The sequence below is a fragment of the Cyphomyrmex costatus genome, unplaced genomic scaffold, assembly GCF_001594065.2.
Source record: "Cyphomyrmex costatus isolate MS0001 unplaced genomic scaffold, Ccosl1.0 scaffold142, whole genome shotgun sequence".
Taxonomy (NCBI): domain Eukaryota; kingdom Metazoa; phylum Arthropoda; class Insecta; order Hymenoptera; family Formicidae; genus Cyphomyrmex; species Cyphomyrmex costatus.
In genome coordinates this window covers 651,371-675,450 of record NW_017275413.1, presented here as the reverse complement: position 1 = coordinate 675,450, position 24,080 = coordinate 651,371, and the positions used below count along the sequence as shown (strand labels likewise).

The window sequence follows — 24,080 nt, the reverse complement described above, 5'->3', positions numbered from 1 at the left end:
TTAATTTTATTAAAAAACGTCAAAATATTCGAAAAGATGGTTTTCATAGGCAGATATGTTAAATATACATGTAAATGTATTTTCGTTTAAATATGTAAACACGTATATTCGGAAAACCGTTTCTTTAATGAATGGATATGCTAATTAAACGTGTAAACGTTTTTACCTTCAAGTAAACGTTTTTCTGAAAGCGAATATATATAAACGGATAAACGTTTTACGTTTACACGTATTACAAGAAAAACGGAATAAAATTAGAGCCCTAATTAAGATAGACTTTTGTCAAAATATTAATAGTTTTTACGAGATATGTTACATTTTATTCAGATATAAAATGTTTTATAAACTATTTTTAACAATTGTACCTTAATATTTTTATACATAAAATAATGAATTTAATCAATTGGTTGGTATAACACAAAAACACAATTACTTATTAATGTACAATATTTATTAAAAGTAAAAAATATTATCGTGCAATGTATAGCAATAATGCGTGTAATTATATATGGAAAATTTATTATGCATATAATAGTATTTAAATACAAATTATTATAATGTTATGTTTAAAATATAACGTATATATATGTAGAAAAAAATTTATTCTTTTTCTAAAGAATTAATTGGCTCAGCAATAAACTGCAGCACTTTCCATTTTAAATATGCTCTTTATTATTTTAAAAAATATAGGCCTGTTCTTGTTCTCTGCACTGTGCCCACAGTGCAATAAGTTGAAGTTCTAACAAAAAGCAGCTTTGTCTTGATTGGCTGAATTCTCTTAACTGAGTTTGGTTATGTTTTTCCATTATTATAACGTAGATACGATGGATTCTCTACTTTGATCGGGATTGGTGCTACCAAAAACATGGCCGTTTTACGTTGCGCAAGCAAAATCTGCGCGGCTGAACCAAAAACGGGGCCTTGTTCCTACTGTATATCCTTATACTGTGACTGTACTTAAGGGTTGATTTATACTGGCCGTAATCTGTTAACTTATGCCATAATCTGTAAAAATTGACCAATCACAGTCGAATGAGAGGGGAATAATCGATTATAATTGGTCAATTTTTACAGATTACGGCATAAGTTAACAGATTACGGCCAGTATAATCCAACCCTAAGACGATTTTAAATATAAGAATTGACTATGAATACCGGCCTTATGTCATTGATGTAAACGTAGTCCGTGTCTCCAAATTGAAAGCGCTGAGGTGCGTTCAGAATCGTCGTCCGGATGCACCCAGATGTTCTTTTATCCTTGTTGTTCACGAATGATAAACAAGGATAACACGATACCTGGGTGCACTTAGATGATGATTCTGAACGCAGCCCTGATGTCGTTAAATATCATAAAATGTTTTCTTAAGGGGTATGGACAGGGTGAAGGCCTGAAAAATCGGAGATTCTTTGGGAATTTTTTTTTTAAATATAATAAAATCAGGTAATTTTGTTTTATGGCGTCTTTATTGTATCAATTCTGAGGTACGTAAAACAATTTTTTTTGTCTCGATTACTTATATATAGGCTGCTGTACAAAAGGGTAACTTTGAACAGTTACTTTTGCCTCGTTTTCTGAACAAAATGCAATTTACACCGAGTCAATAGGTCGAGTAGATTTTTTTTATTTGCTATCAACGAAACAAAAGTAACTGTTCAAGGTTACCCTTTTGTACAGCAGCCTATATATAAGTAATCGAGACAAAACAAAATTTTTTACGTACCTCAGAATTGATACAATAAAGACGCCATAAAACAAAATTATTTGATTTTATTATATTAAAAAAAAAAAATTCCCAAAGAATCTCCGATTTTTCAGGATTTCACCCTGTCCATACCCCTTAAAAGGACTCACAATTAGCTGTACAGCATACACAGTTATGGAGAGCGTTTTTGGGACGATTTAAGGGGATGCTGGACCCATGAAATTGTGGATCTTTACAGTCTTAAGAAAATCTCCGAAACGACTGAACGGAATGAGAAATCCCTTTACAGGATTAATATACATACAAAATTAGTTAGTGGCGTTGAGAATTATATGCTAAAATCGAAAAAAAGTTAAAAACTTACATTTTTTTTTCAACTCGTAGATGTGTCACCTGACGAGAATATTTCCTTGATAACCAAGTTTTATTGCTTGTATGGACTAAATGATTCAACATCACCCGGCGTATTACGTGAACAAACAACACTGACTTTACAGAATTGAGATTGAAAGAACCAAACAAGATATTTTCATTGAACTGCAAAAATGGTAAATTGCCGATAACGAAACTGTAAATTTTTATTTTTTTTTTCCGTTTTTCGTATTGAAATGTAACTAGCACCCTCCGTTTTTGTCGATACTTTAGTTATGCAAAAGGATTTTTCCATCCGTAAATGCAATTAAGAGAAACGAGTCTTTAATTAACAATAAGTAATGATAAAACAGGACACTCCAGCATCGCCTTAACGATATTAGCGTGTCCATTCATATTAAGTGTGTGCAGTATTTAATGCATTTTTTGCTAAATCATCCTGAATTGAGAAAGGATATCACAAATACTTTGAAACTGAGACAACACAATGCTGATGAAAGTGTCCGCTATGAAGTCGTTATGGCTATCGTGACGATTGTCAGACGAGACTTTAAAGTTGTGTCAGACTGAGGATTTGCTCGAATTTGTCAAAGAAAGGACTTTGGATAAAAAGGTAGAATATTAAAGTTAATTTGAGTTTGAATTGTAGTGCTCATAGATTTACAGCCTGAATTCTCTAATAATTATCTTTTCAGTTTAAAATACGAAGAGAGGCGATCTTAGATATGATATAGAAAAAACATTTGAATGATACTGATGTACCTATAGATATAGTATAGATAGACCGAGCATTGCCATATGCCAGACAAGGTAAATACGAAGAGAGGCGATCTTAAATATGATATAGAAAAAACATTTGAATGATACTGATGTACCCATAGATATAGTATAGATAGACCGAGCATTGCCATATGCCAGACAAGGACATATCGATGGCTGGCGCGTGCGAGAAGGAGAAAACACAATTAGATTTTTCGTTCTCTCTCTAACAGAAGAAAGTGGGGGCTGCATCGTACTCCCACTTTCTTCTGTTAGAGAGACAATGAAAAATCTAATTGTGTTCCCTTCTTTTTGCACGTGACTGCCATGTCTCCCGCCGCATACTCGGTCTATCTATGTCTATGGATGTACCACAAGCCACAAAGAAGGCGGTTATTTGGATAAAAGATAAAAAATTGCATGGTTATTACATTCGAAAGATTGCTAAATACGTGCCTAGTACCTTATCAATTACCAGCTGAAGAGAGAATGAAAAAATTGTACCATCTCTTACGTACAATTGACGATCATGCTTCTAAAGCTTTTTTGTGGAACTTCAGAAACATCAACTTGCGTACGTTATCCATTAATTTTATATATATGTGTGTGTGCGTGCAAGTGTGTGTGTGCTTCAATTTATTTTCATGTTGTAAGGATGTTTTTGCTTTAATACAAATTAATTTTTTATATATATTCAGGGTGCGAAGAGCAGTAGTTGAATAGGTAGACGTTGTAAAGAAATCAGACGTGTTAACCTAACAAAGTAAGTCGCCACTGCTCCTCTATTCAATTATATCGTTATTTTATACTGAAACAATGGTTATATTTGACATTATACAATGTCAGTTTAACGCTATATAGTGTTAACATGTTTTGTGCGTATATGGTTCTTTTGTATATATATACACACATATATAATATACTCATCAAAATCGAGGACTTTCGTGTGTTTTCTTATAGTTTTCGAAATCTTTTTAAATAAAAAAATTATTATTATCACACAAATGTTCCAACATTTAAATATTACTATATTATAAATAAAATTTTCCATAACAAAATATGTGAATTTTATTAATTCTTGAGATTGTCTTAATTAATAATTAAGTGAATATCAAGAATCAACAAAACGATATAGTTTCCTGAGCTACGTTAATTCTCAATAGGGGGTTTTTTTCCACATCAATGTTATTCAGCGGTCGTAGCTGAGATAATCGCGCTAAAAGCCCGCTACTACTAACACACCTCTCGCAAGACGACAGATTCTCTAATGATGGTAGCTACGAAGACGCGATGCTACATGCTATCGCCAGTCGGCATGCTCCGCTACATCTGCTGCAGCAGCATGCACCAGGCCCGTAATTACGAGATCATTTTCCTCGGTCAACAGCCTTGTAAATCATTCCGCGCAATATTCTGTGGATGACGTTCGCGTTCGCGTCCTCACGCGGCAAAAGAAATTGTTGGCATAGCAATTTCTTTGACGGTGGTCCGAGCTGTAAATCCCAAGCTTCGTCAACTCGTTCGCGAACGTGATCGATACATCATTTTCGTCTTCCCGCATTTCTCCTCCAATCCGAAGAGCGTACGATATCCCCGTAAGTTATAACGATATCTTTTTAACAGTCGAGAGTCGGCGGCTACTCCTAAGTAGTAGTTTGGAGAAGAGTTTCCAAATCTTACGTATAAATTTTATAAAAATAAAATAGATTCTAAAAAATTGGTATTTATACTATCGCATTTCTTACTGCAAAGAACATTATGATAATACTGGTTCAATCGTTTTAACATTTTTAACGTTTTAAAGATTTTTTAACGATTCTTTCGCAACGAACGCGTTTGTACACATTCGATATCCACAGTGATATACTGGATCAAAGAATTCCCACGACTTTTCGACTCTATACAAATAACATTATTTGTTCCGGTCGAGCCTAGAATCAGTTATCACAATTTCCCGTGAATGTTGGATCTACCGCAACGAAAGGTGCGCGTTTAACATACAGTATTATAAATACCTTCTTCGTCGTCGCCAGTACTTGCTGATACATCGGATATCTCGGAATGGGACAGTGCAAGCTTCACATAGCCCCGATCTCGTTCTCTAGTGCCGTTGCTCCCTCCGTTGCTCCCTCCGTTGCTCGGCGGCGATTTTTCCTCATGCGATGAATCCCGCGATGAACCATTACCGCTGCCGGGTTCACAAATTTCGGCGTAGATCTCTTCCAGTTTTGGTGGCGGAGTGGGAGGCAATGGCGTGAGACTGTCTCTCACTTTGGAGTACGGTGGATCCATATCTGGACTGCTGGTCTGTACTTCAAGAACGCTCGTCGAAATCGAACGCTGCACTTGCTGCCTAGATGCCTGCGATGCCTGTATCAAGTTTGTTTCTGATTCTAGACTGGCGTACCTTTCTGGTGACCGCATGCCGATCTCTGGTCGTACGGCAAATGTGAAAGATGCCGATTTCTTTGCTGGATTTCTGCTTTTGCCACCCTGCGCTATCCTCGAGATTCTGTCGAGAAAGCTATGATTATTGCCGGTATTGCGGCTATTGCTGCTTCGATCGCGAATCGTTGTCTTCTTGATATGCTCTAGACCTTCTTTCAAGCTCTGCAGTATCGGCTTTGCTTCAGGCTTCGCTTTAATTTCCTTTAAATGCAGTTCTTTTAGTTGACTATTGTTGGAAGCCGGTTTTGGTGGGGCGACTCGAGGTTCGGTTGCTCTCTGATCTAAAGCTCTTCTAAAAGTATCAAAACGTATGATGACCCCCTTGTTTATTTTATATATATTATAAATAAATCATTTAAAATATAATTAATAAAAAAAAATGTCTCGATCACAGTAAAAATTGTGCGCAAATGCACATAATTTTTATTATACTGAAATTAATAATGCAAACGCAAGAAACTTAATTATTAATTAACGCAAGAAAGAAAATTTTTTCATTTTAAAATATCTACCTTTAATATTGCATAATTTAAATAATTACATCCTATAAAGTTATGTTTTCTTTTCAAGCAATTAAGATTCTTACCTGCAAGCCGAAAGTAATCGTTGCATTTTCGGCGAGGCGAGCAATCTCGCCTCGGAAGGGCATCCCAGTCGTGCTCTTTTCACCCGAGGCGCGGTCGGACCAGTCGCGACGAGCTCTAGGAGTTCCGGCACCGTAGCATTGGGTAAGGGTCTTTCAGGCATCAGCGGTACCGCACAGCCAAGAACTATCGGTCCTCTATTCGCGTTCTCTAACTGCATCAGACCGCTATAATCTCGCGGCAACGGTATGGGCAAGGGTCCAGCAACTAGACGTACCTGGGAATCATACACGCAAATTGTATACACTATTATTATATACATTATTGTGACAGAAGTAATTCAATTCGATAGCTTCTGACGAGTAACTGACAAATTTATAAGAGAAAGGCAGAAATGTAAACAAACAAAAAAAGTTTTCACCTGAAAACGGAATTATTATTGTTTTCGTGCACGATTTCAATGACAATAATACTTCAGAGGAAGTGCAAAAACGAAACAACTACGTTTTGTTTTGCTACTCTTTTTGCAATTTTCTCCAAAACAAAGCAAAACGTGCATATCTCTACAGGACTTTTCTCTTAGTTTATCGATTCTCTACACGCTCTCGAAGTTTAAACATTTAAATTCGGGACACTCAATATATCAAAGAAGCAATGGCCATCTAATCTCTTGAGTTAAACAAAATTTTGTTATTTTTAATTTAAATGTGTCAAAATTTAAATTAATGTATTTCTGTTTGGTTAATTTCAAAGTAAATAAAGCTCATATTAACGTACACACTTAATAAATAATAAATTAAATTTAAATTAAACTTAATACATTTCCTTGAGATAAATTGTTTAACGATATACTACATAGTAGAAGCACTAGCGACTTATAGAAATAATTAAAAATAATTTAAATTAAGTATAATTTTACATTATGAATTTAACAGTGCACAACTATGATTAATTAACCTTAAGGTTTTGTGAGAGATATGAGATTTACCCTCAGAGGTAGATCCCTCCTGGCGAGCTGATGAACTCTGTAAAGCACTGCATCGCTGCCGGTGTCGAGACTGCCGCTCTGACAAGTCGCGTAGAACTCGCCTCTAGCTGAAAGCGGCGCGAACAACTCATGCCCGTGAGAGTCCAAGCACTGGGCATATTGATCCCGTTCCGAGGATCTCGAACATTTGCCTTCTGGGACGATTCCAGACACGCCGCTGGCGACCGGAGCGCGACGAGTGTCCTGGAAAACGGCGGTAAGTCGCAGAACTTCACCAGCGCGCACCGTCGTCTTTGTGTAGTGAGCTCGCAAATTTCCATTTTCTGCGACAGAAATCAACTTAAACTTGATACATAATACTATTATCGTAAATGACAAAGTTCAATTAGGATTTAACCGACTCACTCTTTTTTTTTTTTTTAAAGCAAAGAATCAGTCAAACCTGTGTCGACTTTAATTACTGTTTGCAAAAATGAATTGTTACAATTTTTTTTTCTTATTTTATATTATCAATATAATATAAATTATACAATATGATTGTTATTTTCTATCTAATTAATATATTTTTCTAAAATCTTAAACTTTTATTATATTCCATGATACTGCAGGGATATAATCTTTGAAAATTTTAACTTTATTTCTAAATCTTTTCTTACTTTTGCTGTAGATATGTGGTTTTATAAGGATACACATCTCACGCGTCACGAGAGCCTTTACACGCGCTTCTAATGTAATAACACGTCTCTGTCTAAACTGGCCGGTTTGATATCATCTTGAAACTCGAGGAACATACCAGTGAATTTCCATATGAATCGCATGCATCGATCGTGTACCGTTGCGCTGATGCGTAGGTATGATCAAAAGGCGGGGTGGCGAGCAATTAACAACAATAAACGCGTCGGATAACGGACGCCGCGCCGACGCGAGTCAACGTCGCCGCCACGAACTTGCGGGACCTATCCGGATCTCGTTGAAAGGAGGAACCGAGAGGAATGCGCTCGCGCAAAAATCCTTTTCCGCTGTGACCATAATTGTTACAGCGGCGTGTGTAATGGCATAATGCTCGCGCCGCGAGCTGTATCGGTGTGTATGCACGCGCGTCCGTGAGGACGGCTTTCACCATGCCGCGTGCCTATTACGTTACGCGCTCTCGTCGCGCGTAAACCTCGCCTTGCCTATATGTTTAAGCGCACGAGCCTACACCGCGAAAGCCACACATTACGAACACATTGACATTCATGTCACGGCCAGTTGCAGATCGAGAAATAATCCGCGAGATTTGTGCACACGCTAGTATGAACACACGTATTGTGAGATTGTGAGACGTTAGGTCTTTACGTCTAAATAATGATACCGCAGAAGCAACCGTTGAAGTGCATCCACAGCTGTTCTAGTCACGTGATTTAAATTTACGGAATGAACACATATGTGATCAACTATTCGAATCGTACCTTCCAATAGAAAATCTGGGCAAAACTTTAATTACTTCGATTAAGAACTGTTTCAAATGTAATAAGTAAAGAGTAGATTTTAAATCTAAATTTATATATTCGAATAATTGAAATGTGTGTTTGTGTGTATAAATAAAATTTTTTGATTATATAAAAAATCATATTTTTATTAAAATATTAAATTTTATTTATATAAATAATGAATATTTTTTAATATTTAATTTATGAGTTTTATTTAAAGCTTACGCGTTAATTGTTTGTTCTTATATCAGATTAAGCATTAGATACTTCACTAGAACTGCGTATTCAAAGCATATATTCGCGATAAAGAGTCTCTCAAAAATAATATACTGATCAAAAGAATAAAACCAAAGGTTACATTTAAACAAAAGAAAAATATAAGTCGAGTCTTAATTGCTCGCCTACTTGGGTTGTACAATCGCCATTTCTCCGAATACTACTTTCCCAAGAAATTACAAAGGAATTTTCTCGTGTCTCAAGAAAGAATCTACATTATTAACAAGTTGGTTACACGAACTACGGTGTGTGGCTCGTAGCGGGCCGTATTTCCACAGGCAGATCGCAACGGATGATAACCACAGCCGTGACAGTTGGCTCGTGGAAAATGCGGACTTAGGTTGGTCAAGATAATAAACTCAACGGGTGCCAGATATAGATATGTGACGTGAGATACTTGAGTAATCTCCACCCAGTTAACTCGCCAGAACGTACGCGAAAAAAAATGTAAATGATGAAAATAACTTTGTCTTATTGCTAAGTCAAAGAAATATCTCACGAGATTTGATTGTAAATTTACATCACCGACGTTAAAACATACTATATATTGCAAATAGTTTTAATACAGATTGTTGATAAAATAACTTACCCATTTTGGAATGCGTCAACGTGTAAGCCCGCAATGGTTTCGCGAGCAAAAACGCTGGCACTCCGGCGCGCACCAAGGCGCCGACTCTTCTGTACACTCTGGCATTTCCGGTACCACTGTTACTGGACACTACCGAGAACCAGCCTGGAATATAAAAAAAACACATGTGATATAATCACAAAAAAGATGTAATTAAAAATAATTTACGAAGTGTCAAAAATTAAAAAAAAAAAAAAATTTTACATCTTTTTTTTGAGGAATGTTTCTAGTTACAAAAGTAAGATGAAGATTCTGTGAAGTATCTTATCTCGGTGAATGTCTATTTATTAGAAACGTGTAAAAATAATCTGACGTATACATTGAAGATGAGAAGTGGCTGAGAGACTTAGCAAAAAATATTCGCGCATTTATAGAAACTGAACATTTTTCTTTTACTATAATCTTAATACGAAATGACTGTTTGACTGGAAATTTGTTAATATGGAGTGGCGATGAAAAAGCCACGTGCGCACAGTGTGAAATATTGGAGCAAGCCATTCCAATTCACTGAATAATGTGAATATTAGGAAATTAATAATAAAAACGATTAATTCTAGATATTAATTGTCCTGAGCAATACGAAATCTACGCGAGTAAGAACAACTCCGAAACTTATTTGTGACGAGACTTGTACAACTTATCCCGAAGCTCGTTATTCTGAGACTGTTTCGTGACAACGCTTCGTAAGGAGATTATATTCCCCTTCTACTTCAATTTAAGGCACGCTCGCCCCTACTAAGTTATTATAGCTATTTGTGACATATTAGAGCTGTCGAGTTTGTAAATATCTCACAGTTTAACCTGTTTTGTATCTTACAATGGGTACTTTCCACTTGGAATTCACAACACTCGCGACCTTAAGCGTGTAGTAAGTTATAAGAAATTGACTAATCATACAATCGAATGTTAAGAGGAATAATTGACTGTGATAGTCAATATTTCTTATCATTTAAGAATTACTATTCCTTAATAGGCTTTCTACAATAAGTCATTATCTAAGCTTTAAGTATTAAGCCGTAAGAAATTGACCAATCACAGTCGACTATGATTGGTCAATTTCTTACGGCTAGAAACTTAAAGCTGAGAGAATGATTTATTGTAGAAAACTTTATAAGACATTGCTTTATAGCTCCGACCATATTCCTAACTATCTTACAAATATCTTACAATAGTATCAAAAGCATTACGAAAAGCACGAAAAGAATGCTTTTGCTAGTAAAAGTAAATATTTTAATAGATACAGATCTGGAAGTATAATTTTGTTGAATATCAAAATTATGTTAGATGTTAATACAAGCTAATTATTAAAATATCAAAATTTTTTGTAACATTGCTTATATAATGCTTGAGTTTCCTTCATAAGAATATAACAAATTGTTTCCATTTACAAAAGATTAGAGTTAAACGTTTTACGTTTTCCGTGGAAGACGCATTCTTGTCGTGAAGCCACACATTTCATCGACGTCAGTGGAATTTCGCTTTCTCGTGGAAGGACACGAGATGACGCGGCACGTGTTGTCGATTGTACACGTCGCACGTCGTTCCTCGCCTCGTTTCGTTTGGCTCGTTCGTTAACGCTCCCCAGCTCCATTCCGCGCGAGGAACATGACAAACGTTACCGTTGCTGCACGCGCACGCCGTGTGGAAACTCGTTCCACTTTGCGGCGCACGCTTTCGCATAGCGCGGAGAAAAACCGGCCGGCGCGCAGACTGGTTTCATAAACCTACGTTCCAGCGCGCTATTAAAATCACCGGCGGTCAACTAATAATCCTTTTGCGAAATCACAATGTCAATTTGACCCACTTTGTTAATACCGGACACGAGTACGAGAACGGCGGCTCTCCGTGTTTTGAAACAATCGACGTTTATAGCTCGATCTAACGAGATCTTAAGATCCAGTTTCATAAAGACAACTCAAGTCACCGTATAACGCTGATCGAGTTATGCCTCTACATCGAGATCGATCGCGATTTTCATTAAATCTGTTGATTGTAACACCCGCCTGAAGCTACTTTTTGCTGCTATTCCTTTCTCTTAATCTTTATATGGCACGATTTTAATTATTTATACAATTTTGAAGCATACTTATATAAAGCAATAAGTGTATTATTCAAGTTTGAATGTGATTTAATTTCTTTTCATCTATACAAGATCGATGGAGAGGATTACCTGTAGAAATAATACTCGACGACAATCCGAGGATCACGAGTTCAGATTAAATCGATAATCCGTTGTCGATTTGTGGCACGGTGTGGATTGTGCGGAAATTTATAGCCGAATATAAATGTGCCCACTTCATGGCAAGGTATTTATAGTACGAGCATATAAATCGCCGAATCGTTTCGTAAACGATTTATACACCGCCATTTCCGCCATTTCGAGTTGATTTACACAATGAGCCTGTTGCACGAATCCCGATGATCATCCAGTCTTTTTTACGAAACGTTCTTTCCGCGAACGGATATTGCGGATGTTTTATCGGCTTTCGACTATGCGGACGTTTACAGCCAATTTCGGATTTATCGTTAATCGACCTTCACGGTGCGCGATCCAGCCAGATTAAATCGCAATGTCTTCTTTCGGAAGGCAAAAATAAATGCGCGCCGTACAATTAATGGCGCGCGATAAATTTTAAATTTAAATTTTGTTCTCAAGTTCGGCTAATTAGGTTCTACAGGTTTTTTTATTCCACATTTTTTTTGCTGATATAAATTCGGGACAAAAATTCGGAAGACATTAAGTACAATTATATTCGCGCATGTTCTACTCATCGCTCCAGATGTAATAAAACCTTTGTATGTTTTTCACTGCAAAAATATGAAGTGCAAGCTAAAAAATATTACAAGTATAAAACGTTATAAATGAAGAAAGTACAGTAAGATAAGTGCTCTCCAATTAACTGACTACTTCTGAATGAAGAGAAAGTATCTCGAGTCATAACGACGGCTCCATCGTTATGATTCCAGCAGCGTTTAACGGCACAGACATTTCTATCGAGTTACGGTACTATTGTAGTACAAATTATTATAAAATCATTCTCGATAACTATAGCCACTGATTGTCAAATCGTTTACGCAATCATCATGGTACACTTGTCATTACGTGCGATTTATAGTCCTGTATCCGCAATTTCACCGCGTAATAGAAACGATAAAATGCATGCAGAAAGGCATGCTTAGCGTATCTCAGCGACTTCCGTGACGCACGATACAAATTGATCGAGAGATTTTCTCGCAGAACGCGCATATCGCCTACGTCTACGGGGAAATCGATTACGGACATAACTGTTATAACGCTTATCAAACCGATTCATTCACCAGCTCGTGCTCGCCTTGGCTGATCAATCTCGACCTCGATTTCACTTGTGTTATACATCCCGCTTCTCTGGATCATCTACTACTTGGTGCCAGGTTCGAAAAATATTAGTAATACGCATTCGACATAATTAACTGAAAACTGGAGCAAATTATTATTTTATTGACATTACTGTCGACACTTTCGTAATGTTCTATTCTTCTCTACTTTCTATAAATCGATTTCTTGTTCTCCTTTTTCTCTTTCATTTTGTTTATTTCAATTGCTTTAATTATCAACAAACATCGTAAACATGTAAGTTTCACACTGTGAAAGTAATTAAGCGTGTATACAAGGAGTTTCATTTTAAGTGATATACAGTCGATTGAAGTAAAGTATTTTCGAGAAAAAGAATGTTTTAGACGAAAATTATATGGTTTAAAAAATAAACAATAGTAAAATCAATTTTGAAAAAGACCGATTTTTCAAGATTGACTACTTGAAAATCATTGATATTTCTTGAAGTAAATATGTATAATTTTTTTTATTCTGCAGATTACTCTGTATGTACAAAAAATGAAGTAGAATTATTAAAAAATGAATAGTTTATAAGATATTTTATACTTTTTATTTTGATACATTTTAACATAAAATACACACTAATTTAAAAAATGATAAAACTTAATGTTCTTTTAAAAGTTACACAAATTAAATTAAATTTTATGACATTACATAAAATTTAATTTATTTATAACTGAAAAGTATATTTTTGTGTACATACATATACATAAAATTTAAAGTATATAGTTTCATAAAATTTTATAAAGTTTAATATCCATAAAATTTCCATAAAATTTTAAGCGGATTCGCATAAAATTGAATACGTGTTCATCATTACACTTGAGACTTAACTCAGTTTTTAGTTAAATCAATCATTTGCAATTATCTCATGACTATAAGCTTCTGTTACATGATATTTAAATTTATTAATTTCGAACACACACATACACAGTGTCAAGTATTTATGACGCTTGTTGATAATAATTGAAACAAGTGGAATAAACGATATGAATGAGAATGAAGAACGAGAAATCGATTTATTAGATCTGATTATATCAGAAGGTAGAGGAGAAGAGAACATTATGAGAGCGTCGATAGTAACTTGTGTCAATAATTGTTCTAGTTTTCAGTTGAACGCGTATTATTCCCTGTTGAATGATACAATCAACATATACATATGTACAGAAGAAAACGGAACGTGAAAAAGAATGTGCAAAGCACATTCGTGTCATTTATTAAATGAAAAGACATGTAAAACTCTGTCTCCCATTACGGTTCTAAGTTATTATGAGATACCGTACGAATGGCCAGCCTTGGAAATTTCATGGTTCGGTACGAACCGTTACTCAAACACGTCGCGGCATCAGGATATATACAAGTCTGGCTGTTGAATCGATCAAGACTTCGTTGGATGTAATCTTGATCGAAGGTTAATCCTTTGCGGTCTGAGATAATATCGGCAATGGATGGATATTAAAAAATTTTTCTTATAAGGTATCTTCATATCACACATCGTTGGCTTACGTGATAACCAATTTCCGTCAATTAGAGAAAAACGCAAAGGTGATATAATAGGAAGAAAGATTGATCACACGCGCTCACATGTAACATCGATCAACAAAAACATTAAAAGACTACGGCTATATGAGACATCCAAATTGGTACTCGGTGATATTTGGCAAGATAATTAATCATATACGATACGTGATAAACCTGCTTTGATTAAATATTCATAGCTGTTATTCATTCTTCCTCGACCCTTTTTATTAAAAAACGATGTATAATCATATACAATGATATCATCAATCGATCAATCTTTTTAACAGAATGTACGAGTAACACTAGATAATCTAATTTGCATATTTTATAAAAGTTGGCGCAATAATCATATTCGTATGCTAATCTTTTAAGAGGGAAAAAGTGGAACATATTTGATGGACGTTAAAGCGGTTACGCGTTTATTACATATGTGTCGATCAGATTACTTGGATCGCTCTCATTTTAACGGAGGTCAGGGCGAAGTCGAAGTAAGAGTGAATTCCATCGGTAACTTTCACGTTGCGTAATCGTCCTTTGAACGGCACATGTACCTATACGGACATATCAATTTCTGACTTTTTGCCAGGTATAAAAGCTACGGCACACACAAAAACATAAACAGTGGAGATATATACGGAAAGAACGGTTTTGCTAAAATATCTAAAAATTTAGCCAGATACATCTAAAAATAATTTTATTGGATCATTAAAATAATTATGCGGAACTTAATTGTTAAAATTAACATTTTTCGTATAAAAGAAATGTTAATTTTAACATTTTTATACGTACAAAATGTCCACTATGTTTTTAAGTTAAAATCAATATTTTATTTTTAACACAGTAAATATCATTTCGTTTAGATGTCCTGCTAAGGATCCTTAAAAAATGTTGACTTCGATTCTAGAAAGTCAGCATCCGATCCTAGAAGCGATCATTAATTCTTGATCGCAAGAGAGTTCTTTACAAAGGATCTACGACACAATCATCGTGACAAGCGAGCCCGATAGACTTGACGTGGGACATTGTCGCGCAATTAACATTTCGCTCGTCTCGATCGTTCTCGGCGTTACGTCACGGCCGTAACGCTAGTTTTCTCAACGAGCGAGTAATAACCGGCGTGTGCTCGTTGATTTACAACGCTCGACGAACAATTCGTTTAGACCCGCCGGGACTCTTGGAGTTTCTTGGCTACCGCGCTACTCGGTGCATGAAATTATCCGTCTGCGATTGAGAATTCTTGTTCACGCTACCATGTTCGATTTGCCGACGTTAAGGCCAGTCGCAATGTTTGTAAACTAGAGCAGATTGCTGATTAAGTAATAACAGACCACGGTCGCTGCGACCGTTATTCGTTCTTTGCTTCGACGATTCTGCGAGATCATAATCCGATTGCTAAGCCTCGCGAACGTATGTATCTCATTTTACAGCCCGCAAAACTGACCTTTATATTGTCTCATCGGCAAAAAAATTACAGTGAAGTATTCTTTATTATTTTTACGAACAATTATTTTTATTTCCTTAACAAGATATGTAAATTCTTTTTGTATTTTAAACTGAATTTAAAAAAAAATGTTTGGCGAATTAATTTTGTTTTTTGTTTAAAATTAAAGTTTATATTAATGTATATAAATGTTAATTATTGTAGTTGAAAATCAATTTTTTTTTTCCAATCAAATTGATAAAAATAATTGTCGCTTTTATGTAACTTTTCACTTAGGAACTTGAAATTCCGCCGTTCTTTCCTACATTAAGTTCAAAGATGTAGAAGCCATAGAAGCTTAGCAAAGAAAACTCGCGCATTTTTAGAAAATAAACAAATTTAACATGTGATTAATATTATAGTTTCAACATGGAATGACCGTTCGATCGAATATGCGTTAACGTCGTGAAGTAGCGGCGAGAGCCACGTGCGCAAAATATCGGAGCTGACTGGCGATTTACTGAACATGAATACTACTGGAGTTAATAACGATCAATTAATTTCAGACATTAATCATAATATCCTGACGATACGAACTCTATACGAGACTGTAAGACCTATTTTTTATCTCGAGATCTATCATTTGTTACTCAAGACTTTGCACGATTCATCCTGAGGCTCGTTATCCTGAGACTCTTTCAAAATTCGACGTGACATAGCACTTCGTAAGGAAATCGCATCGCGTTCTCTTTCTCTTACTTTAATTTAGGACAGATGCGATCTATATTAGGGTGCGTTTTCACTGATCGCGTCACGTATCACGTCGTCCATCACTACATAACGCGAGGGGAACTCAAAGTGGGATGCTTTGGTTAACTCGTGACGCGTTCGTAAATACTTTATACACTTCCGGCTGGCTATATCTTACATTCTACTTAATTTTCGCAATACTGGCGAGTATTATTCCATCATTGTTCACTAAATATTAAACAAGAACAAAATGATACTCACGAGCGTGTATACGCTAAGTGTATCCAATACGTTCCTCTACTCTCTAAAATTTTTAGAGTGAACAACTCGTTCTGAAGAGTGAAACCTCATTTTTAAAGATCGAAAATTATATTACTCTTTTTCAAGACTGGTACAATTTTCACTCTTTAGAGTGAGATTTCACTGGAACGAATTTAGAAAGTATATTTTAATCACTAGCTAATTAAGCAATTTGTGTGTGTTGATAGATTAGAATTTATTCTGATATTATCCAAAAAACAAGCGCTAGTTTAGATCGAATATCTGTTAAACGAATAAATATCGCTGTACTGTTTAACCGAGCCCTGAATTGATCTTCCACGACGCAGATACATAAGATTCTCGCAAAATTGGCCGGTTGGAATTTCGCTCTCGACGGTGGGCACGCGGATGGGTCTCCGATCTATATTCCATCGCGACTGACACGTTCAATTTGCCGCGTTTCTGGCCGCGAGTGACGTGCAAAACGGCGAATGGCAAGGTGGACAAGAAGAGTGAGGCGGGGCCTTGCGTTTTTTTTTTTTCCGCAAGCTACTCGCTCGCTCGCTTGCTCAAGCGGCCGATCTTCCGCGGACATGATGAGGTATAAATGATACGTGTCAACGTGCCAACACGAAGAGACAGCCGAGATCCCTGACCACCATTCAACGTATACAATTGCGTAAGGCAAGCCCCATTTTCTGCTTGCGTCCCGCTCGTGCGTCCGGCCGTGCATGAGGAGATTCATGCCCTTATGCCATTGCCAATTTCGCATGCAAATATCCAGCCGTCCGCCCGCGTACCACGAGAATCACAATAAATAACGATCAACGGGCAAATTACCGCCCTGCGTAATTTTTCTTTACGCGATGACGAAGGCGCTCTCTCTCTCTCTCTCTCTCTCTCTCTCTCTCTCTCTCTCTCTCTCTCTCTCTCTCTCTCTCTCTCTCACTCTGTTTTTTTTCTCCACAAGCCTGACGCGCATGTATAGCTCGTTACATACACGCATGTATTGCGTGTTCTTATACTACAACATTTTACGCATACACACTGCATTAATTTACTAAAAGATATGGTACAGATATATTACGTGAATAGAAATTTTGTATCGTGCACGATAATCTTTAGATTATAAAAACTGTAGCCTCAAGAGCAAGTTAATTGAACGTATGTAAGGGATACACGTAAGTTAAATACTTGAAAAGTATAAAATTATTTATTGTATATTGAATATTTTAATAATAATCCAACGCGCTTTCTCTTTCCACCTCGCAAAACTGCATAACGTATAGGACTGTTCTCACGCCACCATGTGTGGATTGCAAATTCTCGCGCGCAGTTCTTCGTAAAATATCGTATGTATCTTCGCTTTCACTTTCATTTTCCTCACTAACGGCATTTTGTTGATGAAGCGACATCAGAAAGAGATAATCTTCGTCCTGGTACACGCCTTGAGAATTTGCGTTTTTTCTACTTGTGCCACCGACGACTTTTCCTACGATTGCTATCTCTGATCAAGCACACAATTGTTGACAATTTGTCGGCAAATGTGCGCGATCGTTGTCAAGATCGAGTGAATAATTGCCCAGTTGACGAGAAAATATTCTCAAGTTCACGAGTTCTGTATATACTGGATGTAATCGAACGATTGACAATCCTGATGATCAACGGTTGTCCTGGTTTTCTCCCTTTCCGTAGTTTGCACAGAAATTTCATTCGGGTAAAATTCGACGTGTCGCGAATTGATGATAAACTGCGTGTTTGATTGACACGGGTAACCATTTTCAATCGCCGTAGACGACTTTTCAATTACATCTTGTACGATATTTGCTCTCTTTGAAACGTCATGCTGATTTCTGTAGAGTCACTCCTCTTCGCTTTCAGCTTTCCCTCGAAGCACGGAACTGTTTCAACTTCTGATAACATTTCTTTTTGGATCCATGCTTTCGAGAAACGCGCTTGTCAACTGTTTTTAAAAAAGTTTATCGATGAACATTGTTACACAAAAAGAACACAGTTTTGCTGAAGTACTGAAAAAAATTTTGTTAAGTACAGATTTGAAAATAATTTTGTTGGTTCGTAAAAATAATGATGCAGAATATAAGCGTGATGACAATAAAATGGATTAACATTCTAGCAATTAGTTTAAGCGTTCTACAATACAATTATTTTCAAATCTGTATCTATTTTTGCACCTACAACTGAAACTTTAGCAAAATTCTTCTGTTGTGTAAATCTCCCATTCATAATTAATTCTACAAAACGTAAATCAGAAGCTTTTATTCCTGCTTTCGCTCTCGGTCTTGAAGCAGAAGTTTGTATGAACTTCAAAACCTTTAAGTCCTGATCGGTCATCATGCAACATTTTTAAATGTTCTTTTCGGATCTTATGTCAACTTGTAGCATTTCGTAACATTGAAATCTGCCTATCGATTTCTAATGTATTCGAAAATGCATTCTAGGTCCAGAAATGATCACAGTACTATATTGCGACTTTCTCGCAAACACGATGACGGAATGCACATGGTGCTTTTCTCCTTGATGAGTGACATGTCCAACTTTGATCTTTGTTTTCTTCTAAGTCATTTGTCTCTGTCAATAACGCTCGATCTAGTACGGCCATTCGTTACAAGCGAAGATTGAACGCGTCAGAAAAATAATTCCCAAGTATCTCTATCATTGTTTCATCATCTCAATTTCTGATTACCCTTCGATTGCATAAACACAATATCAAATTTTGAATCATGTTTTTTTTGTTACTGAACGGCTTACATGTCTTGCGATTACGCTTGCAAAATCTCTTCTCGACCCGTGTGAAGCTGGCCCCCCAATATTAAAAAATCGATTTTTTTCTTTATGCATTCGTTTGCTCACGAATGCTCAGTTGGAATTTTCGTTTGCATGAAGAAAAAAATCGATTTTTTAATCTTGGGGGGCCAGCTTCACACGGGTCTATTCTCGTGTACATTTTCTTAAATGATTTACACTTATCTCAAATAGCTCTTTGTTATCCATTATTATCCAAAATTATCACATAATTTTTTAAATTTCATAAGTATCGTAATGTATTTAAAATATCAAATGTTGCCCGGATTCTTTAATTGTTCTTTATGAGAGAGAGAAATGTTCTTATCTTTCTTTTTCAAAGATAAACAATATAAATTATTTTCACATCACAAAAAGTTTAATTCATATTTTTATGATATAACGGATAATGTACACAAAGATGTCAGCAAATAAATTATTATTTAATGATGCAACTTTATGCGGATTTTCCTTGTTTGTTAATTAAAATCATGATGTAAGAATCATAATTAAAACATTAAATATGTATATATACAATAATTTTAATAGAATTTCAGAGCAATCAAATTTTCTCTTTGTAAATTTATGCGCATTAGTGTAATAATTCTTATACAATCTTATGTATCATCAATTTTTTATTACCTTACTATGTAAATTTCTATTGGTGCTATAGATGCATACATACGTATCACAGATAAAACTACTGATATGTATATCAGATACGTATTTATATCAGTGGATAATACTTTCCTCGCCGAGTTCTCAGAGCAGTATATTACCGCAATGTGATACCACAAATCTGATAAGTGCATTACACATCACGAGGGAAGCTTCCGCAAAGCACTTTCCATTGAGTTCTATACTAGTGCATATACAAGAATTCGAATGGTATTGTAACAGAGCGCTTCCTTTTTTCCCAAAGAAAATCAAACAAGAAAAAGAAACAGAGATTCAAGTAGAAGATTCATTTAAGTGAATTTAACAGAGAGAAAAATGCTGACAGTTTGCTGGCAAATTGGCAGTAAATTCTATCTGATTCTCCCACCGAAAATTTATGATAATCCGTGTCCGCATCAAGTTCAGTATTTGTTGATAGAGTCTGTTAGTATAGCATGTTAACAGACTTGTTATATTTCTGGCAGTAATTTAGCTGGATCAAATATTAGAGATCATGTAAAATCATTGCCTTTCTGCGATCAAAATATTCTATTCGAAATCTGTCTGAAATGATGCACGTTCATCATGGATTCCATATGTTCGCACGTATATAGTCGTTATCACGCGCAATGGCATCGAAAAAAACAATATCGCGAACTTTCCCTTCTTGCAATTTCTACGTATCGCGCCGTGTACTTCTTCATCGGATTGCGAATTGTGCATATAACACGTACGTAGGCGTAGGCACGACGCGTGACATACGGTTCACGCAGCACACGCGATTACACAACGCACCGCGCACGCACGTAAACGTAATTACATATTCGCGTGCGTGTGCGCGCGTACCCGGGCTTCCTAGTTAACCTATCCACCTCACGGTAGACCGAGTACAGCGAATGGAGGGAAAACGCATAGGGGAAAGGAAAGAGATAGAGAGAGAGAGAGCGCGAGGAGAAAGAGGAGGAAGGTTCCGAGTCTCTCTTTTACGGGAGCACATTGAGCTTCGTACAGTTCTTACCGAATGCATTGTCTGTACCTGCTATATGAATGTCACGATATCAAGAACTTTCCGGAAAACTTTCAGGAAAAGATATTCATGAGATTTTATGTATGAACGATATTCAGAACTGTGTAATTTGCATCGCGTGCAATTTTTTCCTACATAATTTTCGAGAATATAATAACTATGAAAACTTTCACACGGTCACTGCGTAGAAAAAAAATCGCCTCCTAGTCAATATTTGCGTAAATAAAGTGAGAGTTTAGAACATTGTTCAGAAAAAGCTCTCTTATGTTATTTTTGTAAATTTTAAATGTCTTATAAGTTAGCGGAACAAAGTGAACAGAATCGATTTTAACTAAAATTTTTGCTTATTTGTTGCTAACAAGTTGCCAAAAATAAAAAATTTATTGCTCTATTAGTTTTTTTTTTAAATAATGTTCCGCTAAAAAAGATTAAGTAAGCGAAACAATATACATAGAATAAAATTGATCCATGTAAAAATGCAGGAATTTGTTGCTGTTGAAATCTGAAAGTTACGAATTTGTTGCTTGCAAAAAAAATATATTTAATTATTTAAAACAATCATATAAAATATATTCGATCGACACGGGTCTCACGCTCGCAAGTGCAATCACCATGTTATTCCGTCGGAAGTCTCACGTTTTTGTCGCGAACATTTGCCATAATTTCCTTTAATGCCATTTTCCTGAAAAACACTTGTCACGACGTTATTTTTTTTTTGGATAATGAAATGGAAGTCTTACATGAACGAATTATGTAATAAGTCTCACTGTTACTTTCTTAGATGATCGAGGAGTGTTGAGGTCACAAAAATGTGAATTATGGTATGTAAATAGTGTCGTGCCGTAGGACGGAAACCACTTGTTGCAGCGTTATAGGTGCGCGTAAGGCGAACGTATTGTCGCAGACAATATGAAAACCTGTTGCATGATGCAGATTCACGCGAGACGCGTAAAGCCCGATCTACACATAGTGCGTAGAACACAGGTTACAGGTCGCAAGTGAAACATATTTCAGATTATAATGGGCAGACTGCAATACGCAGGATGTTGAAAGTTGAAGTTCAACTTCCTGTGTCCTGCGTTTTGCGTCCTGCAGCTTATTACAATTAAAATACGAATTAAATCAATTGAATAATTTTAATTAAATATAGACAATTAAATTAGCCAAATAAACAATTTTCGTCTCAATGAACAAAAGAATCATTTATGATATAAAGAGGGGTAGACTTTTGGAAGATTGTAAATTAAAAATATAATTACCTATAAAAATTTATAACTTATTACACAAATGTTTCATTTCTCTCTAACTGTAACGACGCGTTTTCGTGTAACGACGTTCCATTATAATTTTAGAGTTAAAAATTATTGTTACGTAGATTTTACATTTTATGACAGAAACAACGTGCGCACTTGTGTTATGAAAATTCTACATCGTAAGTTAGTAAGCGAGTTGTTATTTTTAGACGAGAACGAATTGCGTGCAATGTAATGCAAAACAAGTAAACTTCCGACTGGATCGTAACCGGTTTGTTGTCGTTGTATCGATTTCTATTGATGCATTTCTAAGACGAAGTTGTTTGAAAGGTTAAAGCTGTCTCTTACAAAGTTGAGTGCGACAATGTCGACAGTAGACTTTCTATACGACTTCCGACAATTTAACATTTATGTTTCATTGTACTTTCTCGTGCAATTAACACTCGGGTCGATAAAACTATTAACAAAAAAATAACAAAAAAAAATTATCGTTTAATTTAAAAAAATTCATGTACTGCTTATAAAAAAAAGTTTCTGAAATATTATATATAATTATAGTATGTTAACATAATACATTTATATATAAAATATTCTTAGGCGCACGTGCAATTCACAAAAATTTAAAGAAAAATTGTTAAGTAACACTTCTTTAAGTAATCTTTCTATAGAATTTTATTTTTAATCTTCCATTAGAATAAGCTTATATAAGAGAAACGTTCATATCTATATAAAACAACAATGATCGTGATTAGTGTGACGGCTGCGGTTTCAACATATACTTTGCGTTTCTATTCAACGAACAATCCTTGAACAAAATAGGTGGTGTTCGATCATCGCTCTTGACCTTCGTAATCCGATACGTCCTAGACGCCTGGCTCGTCCAGAACGTACAACAGTAATTTGCGTTTGAATCGACTCGATCATTTATCAATCGCGACACTCCGCTAGTCGACACAGAAAACGTCCTAGATCTTTTCGATCAGAGATTCATACATGGAAATTGACTTTTCAAAGTTTTATTTCAATCGACAGCTTTCTAATCCCTTTCACGATCTATTATAAAGTATACTTTCATAAATGTTCATCGACTACATTTCTCACATCTAATATTTCATTATTATTACATTTGGTTTGATCTGAGATAACTTAAGTAGAAATCAGGATTGAGACTAATATTCTAAATATCGTGGAATTACAAAATTACTATCCGATATCTTTAGCCATTATGGAATTAGTATACCTATAAATTTTTACCCTATCTTGCGGCCGAACGTAAGCGTGGAGTATTGATACTGTAAGCACTCCGGACTCGAACGAGCCCGACGTTCACATAATCGCGCGAAATTCGTGACGCTCGACCGCACGGCGCGGCCTTGACGGGATCCTCGCGGTATCGGGTCGTCGACCTTCGCATCCCACGCTTGCGTTCATACGAGAGAGTGAGTCTTCTGGACCGACCATTAGTTCCCTCTCTTTCTTCTCTCTCACTCACTTACTCACTCTTACTCTCTTGTCGAATCTGATAAGTACCGAATCACGTGTCACGGTGGGACGCGAGAGATATCTGAGCTTTGCATCGGGGCACAATATCTATAGTCTCGTAACGTTTCTCGATCCATAAGAAGCATATCGAAGGAATGAAAATATAGAGTCAATTCCTCGCTCGTCGCCCCAGGTACCGATGATTGGACGCGGTTATGCAATGCCCGATACTTTCGAGGAGTCAACTCAAGAGCTAAATGCTTTCTCTTCTTTCCAACCGCGGGATTATGACCTTGTTTCGGCT

The 24,080-nt window shown here is 36.1% G+C and overlaps 1 protein-coding gene across 1 annotated transcript in view; it reads right to left on the bottom strand.

The window, feature by feature from the left end:
* Positions 1-4,826: 4,826 nt before the first annotated feature.
* LOC108783146 (uncharacterized) overlaps positions 4,827-24,080 on the bottom strand; it is a 39,082-nt gene continuing 19,828 nt past the window's right edge. The window contains exons 2-5 of the mRNA XM_018551637.1: positions 9,192-9,335; positions 6,855-7,177; positions 5,869-6,143; positions 4,827-5,574 (exon numbers count right to left, since the gene is read on the bottom strand). Of these exons, the coding sequence (XP_018407139.1) occupies positions 4,827-5,574; positions 5,869-6,143; positions 6,855-7,177; positions 9,192-9,335 (1,490 nt within the window). The remainder of the gene's footprint in view (positions 5,575-5,868; positions 6,144-6,854; positions 7,178-9,191; positions 9,336-24,080) is intronic.